Consider the following 23971-nt stretch of genomic DNA (forward strand, 5'->3'; position numbering starts at 1 on the left):
TTTAACACATCCTTGCTGCCTGCTCCCCTCTCCCGAGGGCTCCCGTGGGCTCCTCTCCGGCCCTGCAGCACCAGGCTGGGTTGGAGCTGAAGCCCGGGGAGCCTGCCTGCCCGCCCACCCATCTCCTCAGAGAAACCTGTCTTTCCAGGGAGGGAGAGCAGCATGTGGGAAAGCCGAGAGCCCTGGAACGTGAATTAGCCAGGGAGAGATGAATGTGCGATAGCTTGTACCTGGCAGCTACCAATTGAGTGTGTTAACACTTTCAGGAGGGGGTTGAGCAGGGCTGCAGGAGCTTCGCGCAATGCTCCCCACCACCCTGGGCATGGTGGAGGGGCACCTAGGCGGCAAATATGGCACCCAGACCCGTCAGGGTGACCGCTGGTCCCTGTCACAGCACGGGGAGCAGGCCGAGGGCCTGGCCTGCCCGCAGCACGAGGCAGCTGTAGGGGATTTTGCTCCCTGCTTTCCCTGGAAGTGGGCTGGATCCTGCAGCTTCAACCAAGATGGCGGAGGAGGAGGAGGAGGAGGAGGAGGAGGAGGAGGAGGAGGAGGAGGAGGAGGAGGAGGAGGCTGTTTGCCCCTCCATTACTTTTCTGAGGTGCTGTCTTGGCACAGCTCAGGCAAAAGGAGTCCCTGGGTGCTGACCCTGTGCCTTCAGCAGCAGCAGGGCACCTCTCTGCCCCGTGCTGAGCGCTTCATATGGCATCCCTCATGTTCAGCCCAGCCCCACAGCAGCCAAAGACCACACCGTGCAGGCCACACTCATGAGCTCAACCCAAGCAGAGCCCAAAATTTATCAGAAAAAAACATGAAGGGGCTGCCTCGCGGGGGGCTGCTCTGCCACCTTCCCCGCTGGGTGCTGCCCAGCGTGGCTTCATGCCTCTCCCAGCTGCAAAAGACGGAGCCAGCAGCCTCCTTCCCCTCACCAGACGGCTTTGGGGCTGGTGTCAGAGCCCCTACAAAGCCCCACGAAGCCCCCACGAAGCCCCCACGAAGCCCCTCTCCGCCAGCCCGGCGGGCAGGTGCTGCGGGGCGCATCCGAGGCAGTGCGGGCGGGCGAAGCGCCTCCTTCCTCCCTCCTTCCCACCCCACCCCACACCCTGGTAGCGCTGCAGGGACTCATCCATTCCCGAGTTACTAATATGCAAATGGGTGCTTTTGCATGGGCCGGGCGCCAGGCTGCTGGGTGTCAGGGCACCCGAGGGAGCCGGAGGTGGGGCGAGGCGTGGCGCGGCGCCGCATGCTCACCTGGCCCTGCATGGCAACAGGCAATGGAGCTCTAGGTCCCTTGGGGAGCGGACCCACGGCCGGTTTGAGAGGCAGCGGGTGGCAGAGGAGGGAGGGCAAACTGGCAGCCCCTGGCAACCTGGGGCTGACGGCAGGAGGCTGGGCGCACCGTGGATTTCCCTCCACCAGCAGGATGGTGAACCTGGAGTCTGTGCACGCAGGTAAAGGGCGCTGGAGGAAGGATCGGGCTGGGGCTCACCACGCAGATGAAACGTGGGCTCGGGCAGGAAATGGGGTTGCTCCGGTTCCCGTGACCTTTCCTCCCTCCTTTCCCTCCTCTTCTCTCCTGCTGGAGTCGGTGACGGCAGCCAGTGCCCGGTTAAGAGCCAGCTGGGGGATGGATGCTGCCCTGGCCCTATTTAGGGGGCTGCCGAGCTGTGCCCACAGCCTGAGAGCGCTGCTCAGGCTGCCAGCCCCAACGTGGGTTGTGGGGCAGAGCACAAATATCTCTTGGGCAGCTGGAAAATGGGCAGGTAGTGCCTGACCGGTGTCCTGAGTCACTGGGATAAAGCCAGGAGGAGTGAGAGGGGGGTAAAGTCCCCGAGGGATGCAGAATGGGTGGCAGAGGGTGGGTGAGTGTGAGCGAGGGATGGGACTGGGCTGGAAGGAGGAAGGTTAATGACAAAGAGGGAAAAATGAGCCAGGGAAGAGCTGTGGGAGGGTGAGGTGAGCGAGGAATGAATGAATGGGGACACTGAGGAGGAGTATCCACGCCTTGCAGGGCTTTGACACGGAGGCACAGCCTCACGTCTCTGCAAGCAGCAGGGGAAGCAGAGCCACGGCTGCCAAACGCCTCGGCGCTGCATGGAGCTGGGGCTCATCCTACAGAGCCACTTCAGCTCCTGCCCTCTTCTTGAGCCCCCGTGCTGGAGGAGAGGGAACATCCCGAGCACGTGGGGCTGAGGGCAGTGCTGGCACGAGAGCTGAGCAGGGCTACGGCACGGGATGGATCCCGACAGCCCCTTCTGTGGCATGGGGGGTGCTGTGGGCAGGGGGCCACGTGCAGGCCGAGCAGGGTGGCAGGAGGCTGGTGGTGCCGGCACGGCGTGCGAGCCCGACTCGTCCGAGCACCTGCAATGGGCGTGCGTGCGTGAGCGGTGCCTCTCGGGGCCGCATCCCCCGCAGGCTCCCCTCCGCCCATCTGCTTTGCTTGTGGGCGACTCTTTCTTCATGAGAAGATTCCCCAAATCGATACTGTGCCCCCTGTCGGCACCGCTCCCAGGGTGGATTTGGCCGGGACCTGCGCACGCTGGGTGCGCGCTGAGCCCACCTGCCCCCACAGCATCCCACCCCGCTGCCCTCCGAAGGGTCCGAGCTTCACGCCGTGGTTTTGCAGGGAGGGAGATGAACCTGGGCCCAGCTGCTTTCACGTGCCAGAGCCCAGGGAGCTTGTTCCCACTGCTGCAAAGGTGCTGGCGTGCTCAAGCTGGGGGTGCCGAGCCCTTTTTCATCCCCACTGCACAAAGGGACTGGGGGCTCTGCTCGCCCCCTTCCCACGCAGAGGCTCCCCCCAGCAGAACCTCCTCCTATCCTCCTTTCCTCCTCCTCCTCCCCAGGTGTTTGGGTGTTTTCAGCTTCCTGCAGCCTCCGCGGGGGCTCGGGCACAGAAAATGCAGCAAAATTCACCAGGCTCCAGGTGCTGGCCCCAGCCAACCCAACTTCTCCCCGCTACCACCACTGGCTTTCGTTTTTTCCTCCTAAAGCCACCAGGCTGGTTTATTCTGGTGCCCATGTCAGGACAACTACTAGGAATAAGGGCTTGGGAAAGCTTTATTTGCTGACACCATTTGTTTCAGCCAAAATATAGATGCAGATATATCCCCAGAGAACTGTCTGCACTGGTAGAGTTTCTTTGGTCTGGGTAAACAGACCAGACTGCCTCTTCTCCAGGGATGTTTGCTAACTGAGGTAGAGCAGCACATTTTTAATATGGCCCAGGCCACAGTGGCGGCTCCTAATAGGTCTGTGGTTAAGTGTTAGGCAGTCCCAAGTTGCATTATTTTTCCCAGAGTTTTTTTTTTTTTTTTTTTTTTTTTTTACTAGCCTGCCTGTATATTTTTACTAGCCTGGGTGTATTGCAAAGCGGTGTGGTAGGAGCCTACATATTTTTTTAGCCTCAAAGCCTCGCAGCCCGTTTAGTCTTTAGAAATTTTGCCATACGTGGGGGTTCAAATCCAGCTGAGCTGTGTCTCTCTCTCCCTGGTTTAATGCGGAGGACAAAGAGGAGGAGTTTCCATCATCCTGGCTGCACTTGTGTGGGTCACCCCTCTGCGTCTGCTCCCTGTTCTCAAGGAGCCCTTGGAGGATGGCTGCTGCAGCAAGGTTATCATAGGTGTTTGAAAGGTGGGCAGCCCCAAACGACTCCTATCAAGCAGGATTTGATCAAAAGGATCAAATTTTCTTCCTTTTTCTTCCTGTTTTGTTGTTGGCTTATTTTTTTCCCCCACAATGTATTTAAACTATAATAACTTTTGCAGGTTTATGAGTGGAAATTGACTCTTTGTGACACTAAAACTCTTCTGCTCTGCGTGAGAGCATCACGGGTACCTCGTTATCTCCTGACTGCAGGAGGAGGGGATTTCTCTGATGGCCTACAGCTGGTGTGTAAGCACTGGCAGCTGCAGGGTTATTGCTGCTGGGGGCTGAGGGTGGCTGCTGGCAGCCTAGGGCCTCACCTGGCGTGAAAAGAGACAGGGCTCCGAGCACCAGCCAGCTTATTTTACTGCCCATGCACAGTACAAAGTGCATGGGCTGTGGGAATTGGCTCCCTTGGGTCACTGAGGCTCCTGCAAAGCACCAGGAGGGTGCTTAGGTCCATGCAGAGGGGCAAGGCACAACTGCTGCTCATCCCTCCCTCTGCCCCCGTGGTCCTGGGGATGAGATAATTTTCTTCTACTAAGGCACGTTTGTAAATTGTGTGCCCACAAGGAAGCTTGCAGTAGGGTTTTTTTGTTGTTATTTCTGTTTTTTTTTTTTTTTTTCAAACGTGCAGCCGTTCTTGCCAAACTTCTATACGGGTAAAGGTTTTCCCTATTTTCTGAAAACTTGGCTTTTCTTAAAGCTTCTTCTTGGCAGCAAGCAAAACTTTGTGCTTTGTAGACTGCCTAAGTTAGGGTCCCTTGGCAGTGTTACAAGACAAGAAGATGTTTATAACTGAAGATAATTACTCTTCCCGCAGTAGCAATGCTTAGAAGCCCCACTAAATGTTCACGTCTTAATTGCAGAGGGATTGTTTGAAAAGCAACGCTTTTCTCTCTCCTTTTCCTCCCTTGCTGCTTAGACAATTTCAGGGAAGGAACTTTCTGAAGTGTGTGGATGTTGCTACACTCCTGTGGCGTAAAATCTTACCTTTTTTTGCTTCTTTTAGTCATTTACTGAGGGAAAAAGTTCCAAGCTTTAGCCTAAATAAAGTTATTCCGTTTGGGCCAAAAAGCAGAGAGTTTGCCATTTGCACATGGGAAGTTTCAATAGAGGGGGAATAAATAAATGAAAACTCTGCCCGCTTCATCGTGAGTAGTAGAGGGAAAGTGGAATAAAAACTTATGGGTCTCTCTTCACCCTTTTGGCCACTTGGAAATAACGCAAGGCACACATAGGAAAGAGGAAAAGGTTTGCATGATGCCTTTAAGAAGGCTTCCACCTGCCTTTTCTACCCCAGCAAAACCACAGCAAACACTCGCCCCGCTTCCACGCTGTTGTTATTCCCCGATGCAAATCGGATGCCTCCTGTGGCCGGGATTGGCTGCAGGAAGCACATGCAAATCACTCGGTCGGCTCTTTATAAAAATGTATTCTTATCTTTTTCTCCCCCCCCCCCAACCAACCAGCCTGGAAAGAGTTAAAATTCCCATGCAAAGGGGAGAAGAGGGTGAGGGGGTGTCCGACTGAATTTGAATAGATATTCTTCCTTCTCTCACCCAGTGTGTACTTTGCCTCTTTTAAGGAGGCAGGAGCAGTCCAGTGCAAAGTTGACTATTCCCACCCTTTTCTTTCAGCTGTCCCCGAAGGAGAACGTGGCCCCGGGTGTGGTGGCAGCCATCACTTCAAGGGTAAATGACAAATTTATTGGCCTTGGAAAGGATGGAGGGAAGCGTGGTGGCAGTGTTCTCCTTGGGGACATTGCTTTGTGGTCTGAGAGGGCTGTGAGCACGTGCGTGCGGGGCAGCACTTTGCCAAGAGGTGTTCTGGGGAGAGCAAGCCGAGTTTGAGAGGAGGTGAGAGAAGAGAAGAGAGCTTGCTTCCCTCCCTGAGCATCCTGCTCTGCTTCTGCATCTCCAAAGCCGGCCCTGGCCGATTGCGCCCTGCACAGCACCAAGCTCTGGCCCGGCTGCACCATCCCCAAATAAAAAAAAAAAAAAAAAAAAAAAAAAGGAAGGGATGTGGGAGAGGGGGAGAAAGCTGGGAGGGATCCCCTGCAGGTGTGGCAGTGTCACTGGCTGCTCTGGGAAGCTTGCATAAAGCTCAGGGGAGAGGCCAGCGGGGCAGGGAGGGCTCCCGGTGCTTCCCGAGCCCCTTGCAGAGCAGGAGGTGAGAGGCACAGCAGCGAATTGAGGAGGGGGGAAAGGAGCGAGGGGGGATGCAAAGAGCAACAGGAGGGAAAGTGCATCCTCAGAGCTGATGAATATTCTAGTGCCTGTATGTTGAGGAATCAGAAATTTGAAAGTCTGATGGTTTATTATAATTACACATTCATTTGTGCTGTTTAGTGGAAGCCACATGTGCCTGTTGCCTGGGACTGTGACCTGTTATTAAAATCAGTTGTGCCATCTTTTCCAGAGATCAAGATGAGCGGCGATGCGGCGGATTCCACAGACACTCGGCACGAGCCCGACCAGGTGGAGCCAGGTAAGGAGGGTCTGGGACACGGGGGGGGGGCACCGAGGGAGGGAAAGGGATCGGGAGGGCTCAGGTGCTGGAACTTTCTGCCGGTGCTTTGCTCCTGTTGCTGCTGCCTTGCGTCCTTCCAGCCAGTCGGGGAGTTGATCAAGAATGCACTCTGGGCTAGGATTGCATCGGTATCTCGATCAGCATGCAAGATCCTTCTGGGAGAGCACTGAATCGGTGCGTGGCCCTGAGGTTTGAGCATGGAAACACGCTCCCTTCTCTCACCAAATGAATAATGGCACCGAAATGGTCCCGGTCCGCTCAGCTCAGCACAAACAGCTCTCCGTTGTGCGCAGGGTTCGTGTCAGGAACGTTTCCCCAGACAAAACTCCCAGGGACGAAGCCTGTTTTGGCCACGTATATGTAGAAGAATGGGAGGGACTTCTGGTATAGTCAAATCCAGCTTGGTAGCTCCAGCCAAAATGTATTGGTCTTCTTCTTGAGGCGTGATTGGGTTTCTCATCCCCACTACTCCCACCTGATGCTCAGCCTCTCCCTGCTCTGTGGCTAGAAGCCTCAGCTCTCCTTGCAGATGGAAAGCTGAAGAACTGGGCGATCCCATGAAGATAACAGCACTGGCACTACTGCTGATTTCTGCCAGTTTGCCTACCAATTCCTGCACCGTCACAGGGTGTGAGAAACCCCCCAAAAAAATCCGTGTCATGTTTTCCAGCATCGCTTCTGACTGCCACTGCCCGCAGTGGGTTGAGTGCAGGATCTTGAGGATGTGGCTTATGGTCAGCCTCCTTTCTAGGCAAATAAATAGCAATAAGAAAGGCATTAAGCACCCACTGGTTATAGTTGTAATATAAGGAAGGTTATTAGAAACAGTGAGACTCATCTATAGACTTGGAAATAAACACTCTTCAAAACCAAAACTCATAGAGGCAATGCAGAATTGTTCTCTGAGTCATGAAGAGCCCTAAGCTTGGGGTGGGGGCATGTGTAACAATAGCTTAAAACTTCACATGGGATGATTTTGCTTCTCCTTTTATTGATTAAGAGGATTTAGGAAAAAAAAAAATATATGAGAGAGAGAGATATCTTGGTAAAGACAGAGAAGCCTAGGCATGTTTTAATAGGACTAAAACTGCCCCTTTATTTACACCGTACATTGAGGTCTAGAAATCCTCCGAGCCCTTAAGTTGGGTTATTTGACATAATCTAAGGCAGAGATAAAATCTGGTTCTATTCATGTCCGTGAACTCCACTTGACTTTGGTCAGGTCAGCCTCTGCTCATGGCTTTCAGCTGCCCCCGAGCTGGTTTTCTGAGATAAATCATCCAACGCCGCCCGGCAGCAAGCGTGTCCCGAGCCCTTCCAAAACTCCCCGCTCACATTTTGGGGGCATTTCCAAGGGGGAGGCAGTGGCTCCCCAAGCACCCTGTGCCCCAGCAGGGGCTGCTGGCCGGGTGCAATGCGGTTTTTGGTGTAAGCTTCCCAGACAGCCATTAGTGTGAGCTGTAGCACCTCTTTCTAGTGGTAATTGAGAGGAGAATGCGGAGAAGTGGAGGCAATTTGTTTTAAAATAACAAAAATGTTCAGCACTGCTCCGGGAGCCTTCAAATCAGGCAGGGAAATCAGAACAAGTAAATCTCCCTCATTTACAAAAGAGTGACACTTCCCTGCGGACTGATGCAAGCAACTTGTCTCAATCAGGCTCTCCTCCAAGGCTTTCCTCCACCAGGACTGGTGGAGACCTTACAAGAACACACGTTGGGGCTCTGGGATGAGAGGCTGCAGGTGGTGGGACCCTACAGGAGATTTGGGGCCAGAGCAGCCCCATGCCCTGCTGCCACCGGTGTCTTTCAGGGCCTCATCCAGCCCTACCAGGACTCAAAACCAGCCAAGCCCACCGAGGGCTGCCTCGATGCTGCCCCAAAGCTTTTCTGCCCCTTTGTTGGGTTTTTCCCCTCTTCCCGAGCATCCCGTTTACAAACAACAGAGGGCTTTGTGCCGAACTTCCCTGAACGTTTTTATTTTCCCCGATACACGTTGTTAGAGGGATATTTACTGCAAGAGTGTTTTGTTTACCAGTTTCATGTGGGAAAACCTATTTTCCAATTTCTGATTAACTGAAGACCCATTTCCCAGTGAATTGCACCAATGCACTGCTCCCCAGGAAATTTGTTCCCCCCTGGAAGGAGAGGGCAGTTACCACAACTACCAATATTACAGTTTATAAGGGCTGGAAATCTTTCTAGGTGCAGATCTACAAAGGCCTTTTATCACCAAAAGATGTAGACTGGCTCCAAAAAGAATTTAAAATAATAATAATATTAAAGAAAAAAAAAAAAAAAGGAGAGTTGGGTGCCAAAATGCTTTTGTAAACCAAGCCCTTGATCTAAAACTGATGCCTAAAGATCTGATGGGAAGTGGCAGTAGCAGAAGCATAATCTCATCCTTTCATATCTCCGCCAGTTCTAGGCTCAGAGGGGAAAAAAAAGGGTAATTTGGGGCATTATTTTACTTTGGAAGTGTTTAAAATAATTGTGGGACTTTTTTTGAGAAAAAATTTCAAAATTTTTCCTTTTTCATAGGAGGCTAGGAAAGCTTTCTCTTTCCTTTCTTTTCTTTCTTCTTCTTTTCTTTCTTTCTTTCTTTCTTTCTTTCTTTCTTTCTTTCTTTTTCTTTCTTTCTTTTTCTTTCTTTCTTTTTCTTTCTTTCTTTCTTTTCTTTCTTTCTTCTTCCTTCTTCTTCCTTCCTTCCTTCCTTCCTTCCTTCCTTCCTTCCTTCCTTCCTTCCTTCCTTCCTTCCTTCCTTCCTTCTTCCTTCCTTCCTTCCTTCCTTCCGTTCCTTCCTTCCTTCCTTCCTTCCTTCCTTTTCTTTCTTTCTTTCTTTCTTTCTTTTCTTTCTTTCTTTCTTTCTTTCTTTCTTTCTTTCTTTCTTCTTCTTTCTTCCTTCTTTCTCTTTCTTTTTTCTTCCTTTCTTTCTTCCTTTCTTTCTTCCTTTCTTTCTTCCTTTCTTTCTTCCTTTCTTTCTTCCTTTCTTTCTTCCTTTCTTTCTTCTTCTTTCTTTCTTTCTTTCTTTCTTTCTTTCCTTTCTTTCTTTCTTTCTTTCTTTCTTTCTTTCTTTCTTTCTTTCTTTCTTTCTTTCTTTCTTTCTTATCTTCTTTCTTTCTTTCTTTCTTTTTCTTTCTTCCTTTCTTTCTTTCTCTTTCCTTTCTTTTTTATTTTTCCTTATCCACATCCAATTTCATAAAAAAACAAAACAAAAAAAAAAAACACTTCAAGCTTTTAGTAAGTGTCTCACCAAAATTCTACATTTCTTTGTATTCCTTTTATCCCCCTGTCTGCTGGTCGCAGCGAGGTTCTGCCATGGTAGAAAAAGCCACGACCTCAATAATAATTAAAAAAAATAGATAAAATAGGATATCCCCTACCCACTCCTGCAAATCCTAAGCCCTCCCTTGCTTCACCCCTGCGTTTCCTATCGCGGCACGTGTGTGAGATGCTAAGGTTATGCCCGTGGAGCCGTGCCATGCCGTGCCATGCCGTGCCATGCCATCCTCTCTGCCCTTTCCTGCATGCTGCCAGCTCAGGCTGTGGCTGGGCTCGCCGGCAGCCCCGCGGACTCCATGGGGGGTAATGACAAGCGCGAGTTTTGCGCTTGGCTGCGAGCTCTTTTCATCTTTTTAAACTGATGAAAGCCATGCCAGCAAGTTCTGGGTTGAGTTTTTTTTATGGGAACTGTGGGGGCTTGGCACTGCCGAGTGTCGCCCCTGGTCTTCCAGCCGAGAGGCAGAGATCTCCCCCTTCTTGTGGTTTATCTAAGCCCTCTGTATCTGATGCAACAAAATGCTGAGGTGGGACTTGCCTCTGTCTGTCTGTTTGTTTGTGTCAGACACTTGTTCCCCGTTTATCTGCTTGATCAAAACAGGTTACACCAAGCAAAGCTACTTCCCTTTGATTTCATCTGTTGAGGCTATGGGGGGGAAGCCAAAGCCTTAACAAAAGGGCGATAGGGAAGCTCTTCAAACACAACCATCGGTAACTGAATAGCTGCGGGCGCTCCGAACATCTTCCCTCCCCACCCTGCAACACGGGGAGCTGGACAGGCTGCCAGGAGCCCAGGGCAGGGTGCGCGATGGGCATCCCGGTGCACGGGGAAGGGAGCGGGGCTGCAGGCAGCATGGGATGGCCCTACAGTGGTCCCACGGCCCTAAAACAGCTGGTGTCGCTGCCTGGGATGGTGGCGTGGCAGTGTGCACAGACGAGTTGAGGAGTGGGGTTGTGTGGGGAGGGCACGTGGAGGTGGACAAGGGGCAACAGCACTGTGGTTGTCTCGGCCTTGCAGCCTGGGAAGCGTTTCTTGGTGGGTTAGGAAGCTGTAGAGCAGATATCCTTCCTTCTGAAGGTCAGGAGGAGCCTTTCCTCTGAACCCCAAGGCAGGCCAAGTGGTAAGGAGCTATGATGCATCTGCTCTTGCAGGGGGGATGCTCCTTTGGGTGTCGTTCCTCTCCCCCAGCTCAACTCCAGCCAGCTTGTGGCAGTGGAAGGGTGGCAGCAAGAGGTAAAAGCCCACCTCCAAACGCTGCCACCAGGCCCCAGGCCCCTCCAGGCACCCCATCTCTTGATGTCTGTCCATGCTTTCTGCATCAAACCCACACGGTAGAAGACCAGAGCCCTCGTTTCAGTCTCTCTGCCACCTGTTCCCTGTGCAAATGGGATTTTCAGCCCCAAAGTGGGGGTCCCCAGCTCGTCCCCCCCCTTTTGGCCGGGTGTAAGCTCCCTGCTGCAGGCACAGCTGTCCCAGGGGCTGGGGTCACCGGTGTTTGTCGTATGGCTGTGGTAGGGCTCTGGGCTTGCTGGGAAGGCTTTCTTTTAAACTTCACGGCTTATGCTCAAATAGGATACGGAGGCTTTCACCTCGGCATCTGCTTCCAGCTCAGGTGGAAGGAAACATGCCCAAACCACGCCAGCAGTGTGAAATGGGTCGGGGGGTGCTCAGGCTTTGCTCTGCTCACAGATACCCACCAGAAAGGGGAGCCCAGGGATGCCCAGGCTGAGCCTTCCCCTTTCTTCTGCTGTTACCTTCACAGACAGGGCTGGAAATGGGCAAAGACTTTTGAGGAAACTTGGCCTTCCCCAGCCCCACGCCGAGCCCTGTCCTTGGCCGTGCCTCTGCTCGCCAAGGCCAGCTCTCCCCGGTGAACCTTCCCTCCGAGCCTCCAGGATTTCTCTCCTCTCTTTCCCCTGCAGCCACGAACAGCCCCAGGACAAGTCCCAAATAAATAAAAGCAGCAGCAGCAGCAGCCGGGCTGGAAACAGCTGGTTGCTATGGCAATTGGGCCTGCTCGGGATTTGCATAAGGCTGATGATTTTCATAGCACAGCCACATTTAAGGCAAGCAGGAGAAATTTCCATATTCCCAGCTCCGAGTCAGTTGGGGCGTGGGGGAGGCCAGGAGGGGGATATTTGAAATTCAAATGAAGGTGATTAGGGTTTGAGGTTGGGTTATTTTATTTTTTTTTTCTTAAACATCCCATTATGGAAGAGGATAAAAAAGGATGGGGAGGGGAAAGGGGAACAAAAGGCTGGTTTGACTTGAATTAGAGGGGCAAAGGAAGAGCTGGTCTGATCTGCCTCTTGCCTCTGGTCTAAGAGAAGAGACTTGCCCTCTCCCAACACCTGCAGGTGAAATGTTTTCCGTGGGAACAACTGCTGCCCTCGGGTTTCCTTCTGGAAGCTGCCCGAGTCTCCCACACTCGCTGTCCTGCGTTCCCCCCGCGCCCTGCCCCACACGAAGGGTACATCGCGCCCGGAGCTGCGGTGGCACCAGGAGGTGGGAGTTGCGTGAGGCTCACAAAGGAAAGGCAATTTCATGTCCCAGAGGGTTTCCACCCAAATGAAACGCTCGAGCCTTCGGCGAAAGCTTCCCCTGCAGCCGTGCAGCCCTCTCTCTGAGTCAGCCAGCACACATTCACTTTTCCTGCTAACCAGCCCTGACTTTCCCATGGAGATGCCCCGATGCCCCGGTTTGGTCTGTTTGTGTTGTTAGTGCAAACAGCAGGAAAGCTGCAGCCCGATTTGGCTGCCTTGAGAACTTCCCATCCCGCTCAGACTTTCCCTTGCTCCTTTTAAGTAAAACTTCTGGAGCAAACCTTGGGAACAGGGAGCATCCCAGCAGGGCAGGTAAGGGTGCAGGGAACCAAGTGGTGTCTGCTCAGCTGCGCTTTCTGCTCCCCATTACCACTGGGCACAGGTGGGGGAATCAGGGCCAGCCACTCGAGTGATGACAAGGTGATTTAAGAGAGCTTGTCCCAGCCAGGGCTTGTGCTGCTAGTTCTGCAGAAGTGGCTGGTCTGGCTGCTGGGAATGGCAGAGAGGTTGCTGATGGTGTTTGCTCGAGTATCCAAAGCGAGTTAAATTACTGAGGAGCTGAATATTTTTGGCTTAATAGAACCCCATCCATCTCAGTGCAGGTGAATGTTTTGCTTCATTTACGGTGTGTGGTTCGAGTGTTGTTCATAGCTATAATGAGTGTCGCTGCTCTTCTCTTTAACTGCTCTTGGATGTTGTTTTAACTTTACGCTGTGTTTTTGGTGAGGGACTGGATTCTTGCACCAGTCAACGTGAACGAGTTAATTCCTTAGCCTCTAGAAAACGTGTACTGAAAGGTGCTCTGCGTCTGGCCTGCTTTGTCAATCTCTAACGGCATTGTGCTTTATCAGCTGGGGTGCCAGAATACTTCAGGATAGGTGAGATTAATCTTAATTTGAGATATTCAGCACTCTGAGGCTGAAGCCTGACCTCCTCACCCCGGGCGCCTTGTGGAGTCAGCGATGAAAATAGGCATCAGCAGAAGGTGATTCATCTCTCTGCCCTCTGTCTTGGGGGCGAGGTGAGTTGCCCTCTGGAAGCGCCGGCTTCCTCTCCGTGGCTGTAAAGGCAGCCTAGAGCAATTGGCTGGGAATTAGACACCTAAAAGTTAGACATCTGAGCCTGAATCCCCTGCCCGGTGTCTGCCTGGCACTGTTCCCCCATCGCCGTTCAGCTGTTCTGAATTTCCCTCCCAAATGCACGGGCAGAAAACTGATTCCCTGTGGGAATTCCCCAACACCTGCTGCAGATTGAAATCGCCTCCTCATTCCCTGTCCCTTCTGCGAGATCAAACTGCGGGGCACATCAAGCGTGTGGCTGGGTGGGAAGGGGAATGAAGCCTTCTGCTTGCAGCCCTGCTTTGTCGCCAGGCAAAAAGCCACGGGCGGCTGTCACAGCCTGCGGGTGACATCTGCATGTTCCTGCATGTGTTGGCCTCACCAAGGCGAAGCCGAGCTGCGATCTTGATTTTTTTTTTCCTTTCTGCCATGGTTGGGGCTTTTATCCTCAAGAGCCGGACTGGCTGGGCAGCTTCCAGTGGGAATCGGGGCGGCTGCGACGGGGCGCGGGGGCTCGGTTTTCACAGCACGCGAAGCCTTCCAGACAGGGGGGGAACAACAGGGGTGGGGGGAAAAGCCGTCCGGAACTGAGTTGCTGCTCCCATCCCCAGAGAAACCTCCCCAGGCAAACTCGCACCAGATCTGATGCCAGTGTTATGCAAAACAGCTGCCAGGTGAACCAAGGAGAGCAGCGCGGCCCTCGGCTGCCGTGCTGTGGGGAGCCGGTGGAGCTTATCGCTGCCTCTCCCCCTCCGTCCAGGACACCCACGGAGAGGGCAATGGATGGGGAAGCTCCTGGGAAAGGTAGAGCGAGGAGCTCAAAGCAGCCCTGCTCCCTTTAAATCCCAGAGCTTCCCAAATTTGCTGCAGCCGAAGGAAAGGAGGGCCGTGGTGCCTGGCTGGCGTAGCTGGAGCACGTTGTTGGCTGGTGCGGAGCTCCACCAAAACGAGCGGCGTTCTGGCAGTTTGCAGCAGTTGAGAATCTGCCGCCACTTACACTTTTCTTTCTTTTTATCTCCTGGAGCTAGGAGAGATTAAATCTTAAGTGCAGATCCGTGCTGTTTGAACAGCCCGTTCCTTTAAGGAGAGGAATGACTCCTTCAGCGTGGGTCCTGATGTTGATAGAAACGGGGAGGAAAGCAGCCTGTTTTTTAAAATATTTGTAGGAAAGTCAGCGATTTAGCTGGAACAAGAGAGTTGTTATCCCTATCACACCCAAACCTTGGCTTGCAGATGAAGTCATTTTAATTTCACTCGCCACACAAGCTTTTGCTGAAACAGAAAAAGATGAGATTTGTTTGCAAATAAATCTGCGCGCAAACACTCACTGATCCTGCTGAAAAGCTGCAGAGATTTGTGTATCCAGCCCCCATTTACATAACCACTGGGAGCAGAAATCACCTCGCCCAGTTTTAAATATCACACTATTGGACATCTAAGCCTGAACTAGTTGCCCCTGGGTCCCTTTGTAGTCAATAAAAAGAAATTGTCATCTCCAGAGGGCCATTCATCTCGACTTAGATAGGCGTCTAAGATAGGTCAGATGAATGGCCTCTGGAGGTGCCTATTTCTCCTCGTTGTCTACCAAGACAGCCTGGGGCACTTATCTCAGACTTAAGACACCCAAGCTACAAATGGGTTCCTGTTGATCTCCATGCATATTTCCAGCATGTTCCACTGTCACGGAAAATGAGGTATTCCCGAGCACCTGCCCTCATCTGGGGCGGGATGTGTAGGGTGCTGAGGCTGGAAGGAGGAGAGGAAGGGAAAAAGAAGTCTGAGGGCTGAGCTTGCTGGTGCAGGGAGGGAAAAGGGAAAGGTGGGAGGCTTGGAAGAGGAGGAAGGGATGTGCTGGAGAGCTTGAGCTTGGGCGCTTTGAACCTGCTGTGTGTTTTGGCAGCCTCGTTTGGAGAGTTTGGCTCGTGGTGGTAGGGATGCAGCACGAAGCTGTGCTCCAGCTGCGCATCCTGGGTTCCAGGAGGGATGTACGGTGGTGACTCAGAGCCCTCAGCACTGGGACCCAGGGATTTCCCTCCAGGTCTTTGAATCTTGCCTCATCAACATGCTGCACTTGAACGTGAGCGAAAGCCTCGCATCCAAGAAAGCAGAAGATTACCTTTTCCTTCCTGTTCTATTTTAGCAACTGGGAACTGCGTTTCCTTCTCTCCTTCTTGCCTTTCTCCCCTTCAGCTACTGCCCTCAGATTGCATCAACCCCCCGTGGGTTGCAAAGGTAGAAACTGCAGGCCTTGAAGATCATCACGCAGCCCCGCTCAGGTGTGTGGATGCTGATTGCGATCATCTATTAGCGCTATCAGCATTCCCATCGCTTAGTTGAGCAGTCGTTGGCTCTCGGGGCTTGGAGCTGGAGCGCGATGAATGAACAAATTCCTGGGGCGGGAGCAGCCGGGGAGAGGTGGTCAGGGGGCAAGTGGCCACGGCCGGGGGGCTCACGAGTGCCTGGTGGGTCAGGGGTGGCAGCAAGAGCAGGGAACTGCGGGGAAGAAGAGAAAGACCTGAGATTGGGAAGAGAAAGAAAGCTTTGAAAAGCAGGTCGGGAGGAAGCCAGGAGGGGAGGGCAGGTTGCAGCACAGCAGAAATGCAGACAGGCTGGCGGAAAAAGGAGCAGACCTGGATTGGGGTTGAGTTGCAGGTGGTGAGAGGATAGAGATTTTGGAGTGGGGGGCAACGGCGTGCTCTGGTTGTGTCTGATAACGAAGACCTGCAGCTCAGCCTAACGAGAGCAACAAAGGCAGCTCAGTTTCCAACGCTGCTGCTGTTAACGTGCTGCAGATAAAATCTGCAGAGCAGTTTCTAGATAGCAGAGAACAGGGTGCCATGAAATGGTTCGAGTCGGCTCTAAAAGCATTCTGCCATCCGTGAGTAATTGTACCAAGAACACTCCCCCTGAGGATCTCAGAGCCCTGGTGATTCACCTGGGAATAGTACGAGCATGGCACGAGCTGAAGGACTGCCTGCTAGCTCGGGGTAGAGGCTTGCTTGGTTGAAAGCAAGCAAGTCAACGGGAGAGCTGGGTTTGCACTCCTGGGTTTGCACTCCTGCCTGCACAGCCTCCCCAAACTGCTTTCCAACTTCTTGCAAGAGCCACGAACTCCCGAAAAACACGATGTGTTGAAGCTTGATCAGATCACAGGGCATGGGCTACGCTTCATGGGGAACGTTATACTGGAAAAAAAATAAAATAAAATAAAAAAACAGGAGCAAAAGGCCCCCAGGGGCTTGTGGTGGTGGGATGTGAACAATTTCAGAGTATTTATCACAAATTCAATTGGGCTGGAAGAGAATGACTTAGGGGATGGGTTGCAAAGGGAAAGGGAAGGGGTTTCTTGGGGTTGCCTTTGCAACTAAAGAGGCTTCGTGGAATCCCTTAAAGCATTCATATCTGTGGAGCGCACAGCCTTTCCTCTGTGATGTTCTTGATGAATTTGGCAGGTGTGATGGGGGGGGGGGGGATGTTTATCATCAAAGGGGAATGAGTGAGGGCCTGTGCGGTACCTTCAGGCTGAAACCTGTCTGATTTTCCCCCTGTGCCTGCCAATCTCTTTTGGAATCAAGGAGACGCCTCTTGCGCACAACCCCACGGCACCCTCTGTTCCTTTAGATATCCCGTAATTACTTGGTACCACACAGGTTCCTAAAGATCCCTGGTTAACAGCCTCGGCCACCTGTTTGCTAGCCTCTCCCACAGTTAGCTCTTGCTTTATGCACGCTCCTGGCTCCCGGATTTCCCTGGAGATTTGCAATATCCTCCAGTTCACCCCCGCTGGAAGCTCCCTTTGTCGGTGAGCTCTCCCCCACTGGTGCTGCCTGCCCGGGTGTCTCCCAAGCAGAAAAACTCCAGCAAAGGCTGGTACCACCAAATGCTGCAAAAGCTGCCCTCATGTTTCCCTGGCTGCTTTCGCATCGACTCCACCTCCCCGCTCCTCTCCTTGCTCTGATACTAAAGTGTGCTGGGCAAGCAGTGCGTCTTTGGTTACGTGGTCATGAGTTGTGGGAGGTTTAGATGGATGCTCTCTGCCATTAATACTGAGACCTTTTTCTGTTTGTTTCGTTGTAGGAAGTGAGCAGAATGGGCTGGACTTTAACAGGCAGGTAAGATGCTCCCCGGATTCTCCGGCTTTCTTGAATTACAGTTCATTAACTGCTCATCTTGCTGAGTCCCAGGCAGCTACTGCTAGGAGATACAAACTCTTAGGTCACAAGCTGCTATTAAACAGGCCACAAAAGTCCTTCCTGATTCCCCTTGTGGGACAGCGTGGCAGATAAAACTTCTGGTTTCCAGGCCTTGCCATTTCATAGAAGTTCAGTTAATTATAGAGTTTCTTAAAGTCACCCTTTGCTTGAGGCTTTTGCTGGCTTTTTAATTTTTTTCTGATGCCATTTAGAAACAAAAGAGACCTCGGTTACACTGGCGAACGTGCAAATCCCGCCCCAAAGCTCCATGCATTTGCACCGTGTGTGACACTGGTGCTGAAAGCACTGCGGTATGCAAGTCTAGGAGCATGGGCTGACTCACAGGAGTATCAGCAAGGACTGCAGATGAGGTGGTTTGAGGTCTTGGAGTGCCTGGGTCAAGACCAGGCCTGCCTACAACGGCAGATTCCTCTTTGCAAGACGGTGGGGAAAGGGACAGCAGATAAATGCAAGCGTGTCTGATAGCAGCAGCCCTGGCTGCAGCACGTGAGGCTCTGGCGAGCTGTTGTCTTTGCTGTTAGATGTTATCTTCTGGCTTCATGCAGCTGAAAACAACCCCTGTCTCATGGAGTGCCTGAGACTTCCACACCTGGCTCTCTGAAATCCCTGAACCTCAAAGCAGAACTGCAAGGGGAGGCAGGTGACAGCCCTCCCCAGATCCCAAATCTGTGCAGAGACGTGAGAAAACGTGCCGAGTCCAGAGCCAAGGACTGCTGTGGCCGTCAGTGGGGCTGGGCTCAGAGCTCGCAAACAAAAAGAGGAGGTCTGGAGAGCAAAGGCACCCACCTGCTGCAGCGCCCTGGGGAGCTGGAGCGAGGAAAGCCAGCAGGGCTGCAGCTCCGCGGACAATTACTAGCGTTTGAAGCAGATGTTGGCACTCCTAGCAATCCAGCAGCCTGCCTGCTTCCAGCTTTGCCTTCCCCGAGTTCAAGGGTTGCGATCCTTTGCAAAGGCTTCCTGCTAGCAGCAGGTGGGCAGCTGATGCCTCTCCCGTGACTTCTCTGTCCTCCGAGCTTGTTTCGGTGGCTCTGGTCCGACAGATGTCAGCAAGCTGCTGTTTGTTTGTTTGGTTTGGCTGCTCCGGCTCTGGGTGGGTTGTAACTTCCTATCAAAGGTGTCTTAACACGTTCAGCCATCTTCCAGGTTTTTGGAAAACCCAGCTGAAAACAAAAAGTCTTGTGTCTCCAGCTCTGTGGATTGCAGAGCCCAAAGCACAGGCTTTCTACAAGCCAAGAGAAGAATCCAATCTGCTTATAACGAGTGATAAAAGAAAATTCCCTCAAGATAGAAATAAGCTCTGAAAGTACAAGATCGTTACATGTTGCAAACTTTTCCTATGGCAACACCACAAAGATGTTAGAACTGGATCCTGGGCTGAGGTTAATCGAGGAGACGTTAGTGATGGTGGTAAAGCAGCGCTGGTTCACACCCGCTGGTGATTGGACTCATTATCTTCAAGGTCCCTGTCCCTTGCATGCCACTGAATGAGAGCTGCTGGTAAAGGAGGCAGGTAGCCTCATAGTCACTAGGATTTGGGCCAGAGTCTGCTCGATTTGAACGTCCTGCCCCCAAAATGAGGTTGTGGTTGCATGGCACCACAAAGTCCCGTTCATTCGTGCCAGCACACCTGTGTCACCAAGCAGCAAACCAGATGGGGAACTGATGAAGGCTAAAAAAGCAAAAAGCTCCGAATAAGCTCATTTTGGTGGCGTTTTTTAGCTGCTTTATAAATCCAGGCTGTAGCAGTGTGGGTGAGTGGACGCAGCGGGTGCAGGACCTGCAGGCAGTGTGGCTCTCTGTCTCCCTCTCTTGGCCCTCTCCAGGGCGAGTTGAGCCATTCTTGGTATTATTTTAAACCAGACTGAGCCCAAACGCACACCGGTTGTACACTCACGTTTCGGGTTGACCTCAGCTATTGGTGAATTTATCTTCAATTCAGCAAATAGATGCCGAGCGATGAGAAAAAGGAAGAGGGGAGATACGGGAATATCAAAGTGTTTTCATGTAAAACCAGATGCCGAGCTCTTTCATTACGGGTGGAGGTTGGTGGGTTTTTAATTTTGGTTTGGGGTTTGGGTGTATTTTTTTTTTTTTTTTTTTTGTTACCTTGCAATTCAGGTTTTCAAACCGAAGCCAGAGCAGCATGGTTTGAAACCCAACTCCAAGCTGAACGCGAGAGCTGCCGAGCTCTCTTTGACTTTATTTGGAGTGCTGGGCGCTAATCACTTTGAAGATCATAAATCTCACATCGTTTAAGCCTCTCCCCCAGTCTTTGTAGATGGCCTACATTTCAGGTCTGTTTCCCTCCCCTGTTATGCTCCAGGCAGGAAGGGAAGGGTGGAGTGACCTGGTTAGACCCCTTACTTGCCTACCCGTTCCCTGCTGCGGCTGCTCTCACCCAGCGAACGGGGAGGAGGGAAACTCTTGCGGAGTTTGAGGTTTTCTCGCAGTTTGTGGGTCAGCCCTGTGCCTTATGAGAAAGCTGCCTTCTGATCCCTCAACCTATTTGGCAAATGTTCACTCCCCCCCCTCCCCGCTTAAACTCTCCTCCCACCTGGATGCAACAGTAATTTGTATGTGAATGAGAGGGGAAAGGGTGTGTATGGAAAAAAGAAGCATCTTCTGCCTTGCCTATCTGGTTTGGCTTTTTATTTAGGGAGTCTAATGCTTGTTGTTTCCTGTTTATATCAAGGGAAATGCAAAGAGAGCGTAATAAACTTTCACCTTCAGTGCTGGCAACCTGGATAGGGACATCTGCTTCTTAATGGGTTGGGATCGTGTCCAGAGTGTGTCAAGGAGAGGAGCGAGGAACTTGGCGGTGGTGGCTTCAGAGTCTTCAGACCGGGAAAGGTCCGGCTGAAAGTGTTGGAGTCAGAGCTTTTCTTCTGTCTTGTGGTGATCCTCACCAGGTGGTGACGGTCTGGTTTGTTTTATTTCCCCCCTTGCTAAACGCAGTGGTCACACTTTGGGGAAATACTGCACTGTTTGTTTTCTCTGTTGTTCTGCAGGGAGCTGTTCTGGAGAGCCGTGTAACTTGACCTTTCCCTGGAGTTATAACTCCATTGCCTTCTGCAATCTGCACAAGGAGTCAGGGCTGATGGTTTGGGGAAAAAACAGGTCTTGTGTGTATGGTGTGCGCGTTGGCACCCAGTGCCGTGCATCAACCCATAGCTAGGGAAGAACAGATTTAGGATCACTGGTTTCTTTTCCACCAGGGAAGTGATGTGTAGGATTGTGGCACTTGCTGGCCCTTGCGGCAACATGAGGACTGAAGGCTCACATCTCCTTCCAGAGGAGGGAACGAGATGTCCCCTCCAAGCCCCTCATGCTCTCAAGCACAGCGCTGAGCTACAGAGTGAAATAAAGCTGAAAGGTTGTGCCTCACCAGGGCAGGAAAGGATCTGCGTGTGCTCTGCGTCCAAATACGTCTTGCAGTTTCGTTCCAGCAGAAGGCTAACCCTCGCAGACAGGCTGTCATTTCATTAACGATAATGACAGGTTTGATATTTGCACCAATACAGAGGTGATCCTGCCGTGAGACTTCCCAATATTGCAGGCACTCATGTGCCTGAGTAGCCCAGGGCTCAGCATAGCTTGAATTTTCCTCTTGGTTCTTTATTACTTTATTTTCTTTGTTTGACACCCATTAGGGGATGTAATGTGGATACAGTCCTTTCCTACAGGCCTCCTAGAAATAGGATTTTGGGAAGGATTTACCTGAGAAAAGGAGGGAACTGGGAGATGTAGTGGTGGTGCAGGAGAGATCTTCAGAGCACAAAGGGAAGCGTCCAGAGTAAATTCAGGAGGCACGATACACGACTGAAGTGGGCTGGTATTTCACGTGCACATTAGCTCTATGCTTAAATTCCCACATCGGGTTGTACTCGGTGCCAGTTTGACTGTTCCTTATGATGGTAAGGGACAGATTTCACACCCCTTCTCTTCCAGTGACCAGTCAGCATCAAACAACTGAGCTGCTTAAGATTCCCAGTCAGAGGTACTCAAGCAGATTTTGGGGGGGGTCAGCTGAATGTGCCTGCTGGTATACCCCAAAAGAGCAGTGAGGAACTGGGCTGTTGGAAAAATTCTTCCCTTCCAAAAGGATCTTCCTCCCAGCCCAGGATCTGCTTCTCTAACCTCACCTCCCTGCCCTGTCCGTATCTGGCTGGGTCATTTTCTGATGGACCTTGAATTTCTGAGGTTTGGGGGGTTTCCAACAGGTTTTTAGAGGTAAGAGACTGAGTTGTCTCAGGCCTTCGCAGCTGATGACCTGTAGATTCGTGATGTGAGAAAGGAAAGCGGGCAAACTGCATCTGCGATGTGGAATCACAGGTGGCCCTTCCTCAGAGCCATTAACGCCCTGACCTTGCTGGGTATTTTCCGCCCACACGTCTGAAGGTTCTTTGCTAATGAATTTAGCATCCTCCAGAAGGTAGGGAGGTGTTTAACCCTGTCCTGCAGATGAGGCAGACAGAGGCTGACTCCCTGGCTTTTCCCAAAGATGCTGAGCACTGTGATTGCTGCCGAAATCAGTGGATGCTTTACGGGAGAGTTGCCTGTGGACATTGAGGCTTATTGTAATCCAGGGCCTTGCTCCCTGGCGGAGCTGGGATACGGACTCCGATTCTCTGATTCATAGTCTTGTGCTCAACCACAGACAAGTTCTTCCTCCCCTCCATCCTTTTGAAGGTGGAAAGAAGGGCCCAACTTGCTAGGTAGTTTGTTATTAATATCTGGGATGCAAAACTCCCTGCAGATTTAATTTTGCTCAATCAGGGCTTCCCTCCCCCCGGCGATCTCTCTCATAGTTTTTCATTCCACTTTGAGTTCCCACCTCCCCCCTAATCTCGTGTGTTCCCTATATGTCATTTCTGTTCCTGCTTGGCTCTTCCCTGTGGGTAGTTCAGGTTTCAGTCTGCCCTCCAGATTTCCATCCCAGTCCTGTTTTGCCCTCCTCTCAAGGGGAGGTTCACATCCTGCTTCCTTCTCCCCTCTGGGGATCAATTCAGATTTCACTCTCTCTTCTTCTCCGCATTGCCCCAGGGTGTCAGCCTAAGTCTTGCATCTGCTTTTCATCTCTTGAGCCTTCCCGAGTTGGAAGTGGGCCCAGCTGTCCATATCTGCCTTGACTGACACTGGATCTAAGCTGAGCGCTGCCTTGGCCTTTCCCTTTTGAAGTTCCCTTGCTCCGTCCTAGGGATAGACTGATTGCATAAATTTGTATGTGTGCTGGTTCTTCATTGAAATGCAGCCCTTTGGGAAAGCATCAGAGAAAGCCCTGGCTGGAGGGAAAGTCCTCTGTTTCTATATATGGCCCTGTTTTGCTTAGGACAGATATGTAGAGGAACCTCTTCTGCAGGCTAGTTTTGTTTTGGAGCCTTGCAGATGAGATTGCTGGGAACAAACTCCAAAACGTGCCGGTGACTCTCTTGCAAAGTTTGTAGGGGAGAAAAGAGAGAGAAGTAGGAGGAAAGGTTCTGAACCCCACACCCTCCGCTCCCAAGGGATGGATTGAAGTCACCAGATTTGTTTGCTTAGCCAATAACTGCTGACAACAGCCCAGCATCACTCCTGAGTTGGCAGGATTGTGCCTGGTTCTCAGATCCAGCCACAGCCCGTTCACAAACTCCTGCTTTCCTGCTCCAGGCTCCCAAAGAGCAACCTGTATTTAGAAGGTATTGCCCACACTTGTTGCCTTGGTCCACTGGCAATATATCTTGTGCTGCTGTTTCCAAGCTCTCTTAGAGTTGAAGCAGAGACACACTGGTCTTCTCTTTGTCCAAATTCCCTGCTCAGCTGGGCTATCGTCTTTTAGTGAATATTTTCTAAGCTTGCAGGCAACAAGCCCTGGTTTCATGGACTCAAAGGACCTATTGATTGTTTCCACAATAGAAACTGAGCTCAGGGCATGGATGTCACTGTCAAGGCGCTTTTTAGGTTGCTTGGCACCTTTTTAAGTGGTGAGCTGCATGAACTACCGTGCATGGTTATGACTCTCCTGCCTGCTGGAGAATGGCTCATCGGTAATAAGGAGAAGACTCCAAATTCTTGAAGGCCTTTCATCTGGTGAGCTCCAAGAATTCAATCAAAAGCCTGCACCACCCAGCAAGGGTGGGGCCCTGCACCCATTTTGCAGAAGGGCAAGTCATAGCATAAAAAGGTGAAGGTGATGGGGTTTCAAGCAAGGCCTCTAATTTTGGAAGCCTGACATCAGAGTGCACTTTCTCCTGGCCCAGAGGTGCTGATGTGCCAGCACTCCATGTGAAATCAGTGGGTGAGCCGGAGCTGCTCGGCCCCTTGGGAGGCAGATGCTGGGTTTTCTCTTGCAGGACACCCTCTCGCCTGCTTCCCCGGCACGTGGAGGATGCCAGAGCCCCCGAGCTGGGAGCAGAGAACCGGCTCCCTCTTCCCTCAACCTCCAGCCTCCTTCCTTCCACCCCAACCGAAAAATTATGCGATACTCTCCAGCGAAGTTGATCTTTCTCACTCTCCCTTTCTTTTTTAATTATATGACTTGTGTGCGCTTAATGCAATTCCTCTAGCTGCTCTCCTTGTGTCCCAGTTCCCCGGGGCGCAGCGGCGGGTGCCAAAACTCCCCCGAACCAATCAGAGAAACCTGCGGAGCTGGGATGGAGCCAGCCCCAGTCACGGGAGCCGGCTGGTTCCAAGTTCATTCCTTTTCCAATGTGGGATGGGGCGGAAAGCG

General features: G+C 51.9%; 1 protein-coding gene across 1 annotated transcript in view; it reads left to right on the forward strand.

Moving 5' to 3' along the window:
• Positions 1-1240: 1240 nt before the first annotated feature.
• The window catches only part of POU2F3 (POU class 2 homeobox 3), a gene marked incomplete at both ends in the record, with an annotated part of 39892 nt that continues 17161 nt past the window's right edge, over positions 1241-23971 (forward strand). The window contains 4 exons of the mRNA XM_084301452.1: positions 1241-1448; positions 5283-5336; positions 6064-6132; positions 17129-17163. Of these exons, the coding sequence (XP_084157578.1) occupies positions 1241-1448; positions 5283-5336; positions 6064-6132; positions 17129-17163 (366 nt within the window). The remainder of the gene's footprint in view (positions 1449-5282; positions 5337-6063; positions 6133-17128; positions 17164-23971) is intronic.

The sequence above is a fragment of the Netta rufina genome (genome assembly GCF_964035555.1).
Source record: "Netta rufina genome assembly, chromosome: 25".
Lineage (NCBI taxonomy): Eukaryota > Metazoa > Chordata > Aves > Anseriformes > Anatidae > Netta > Netta rufina.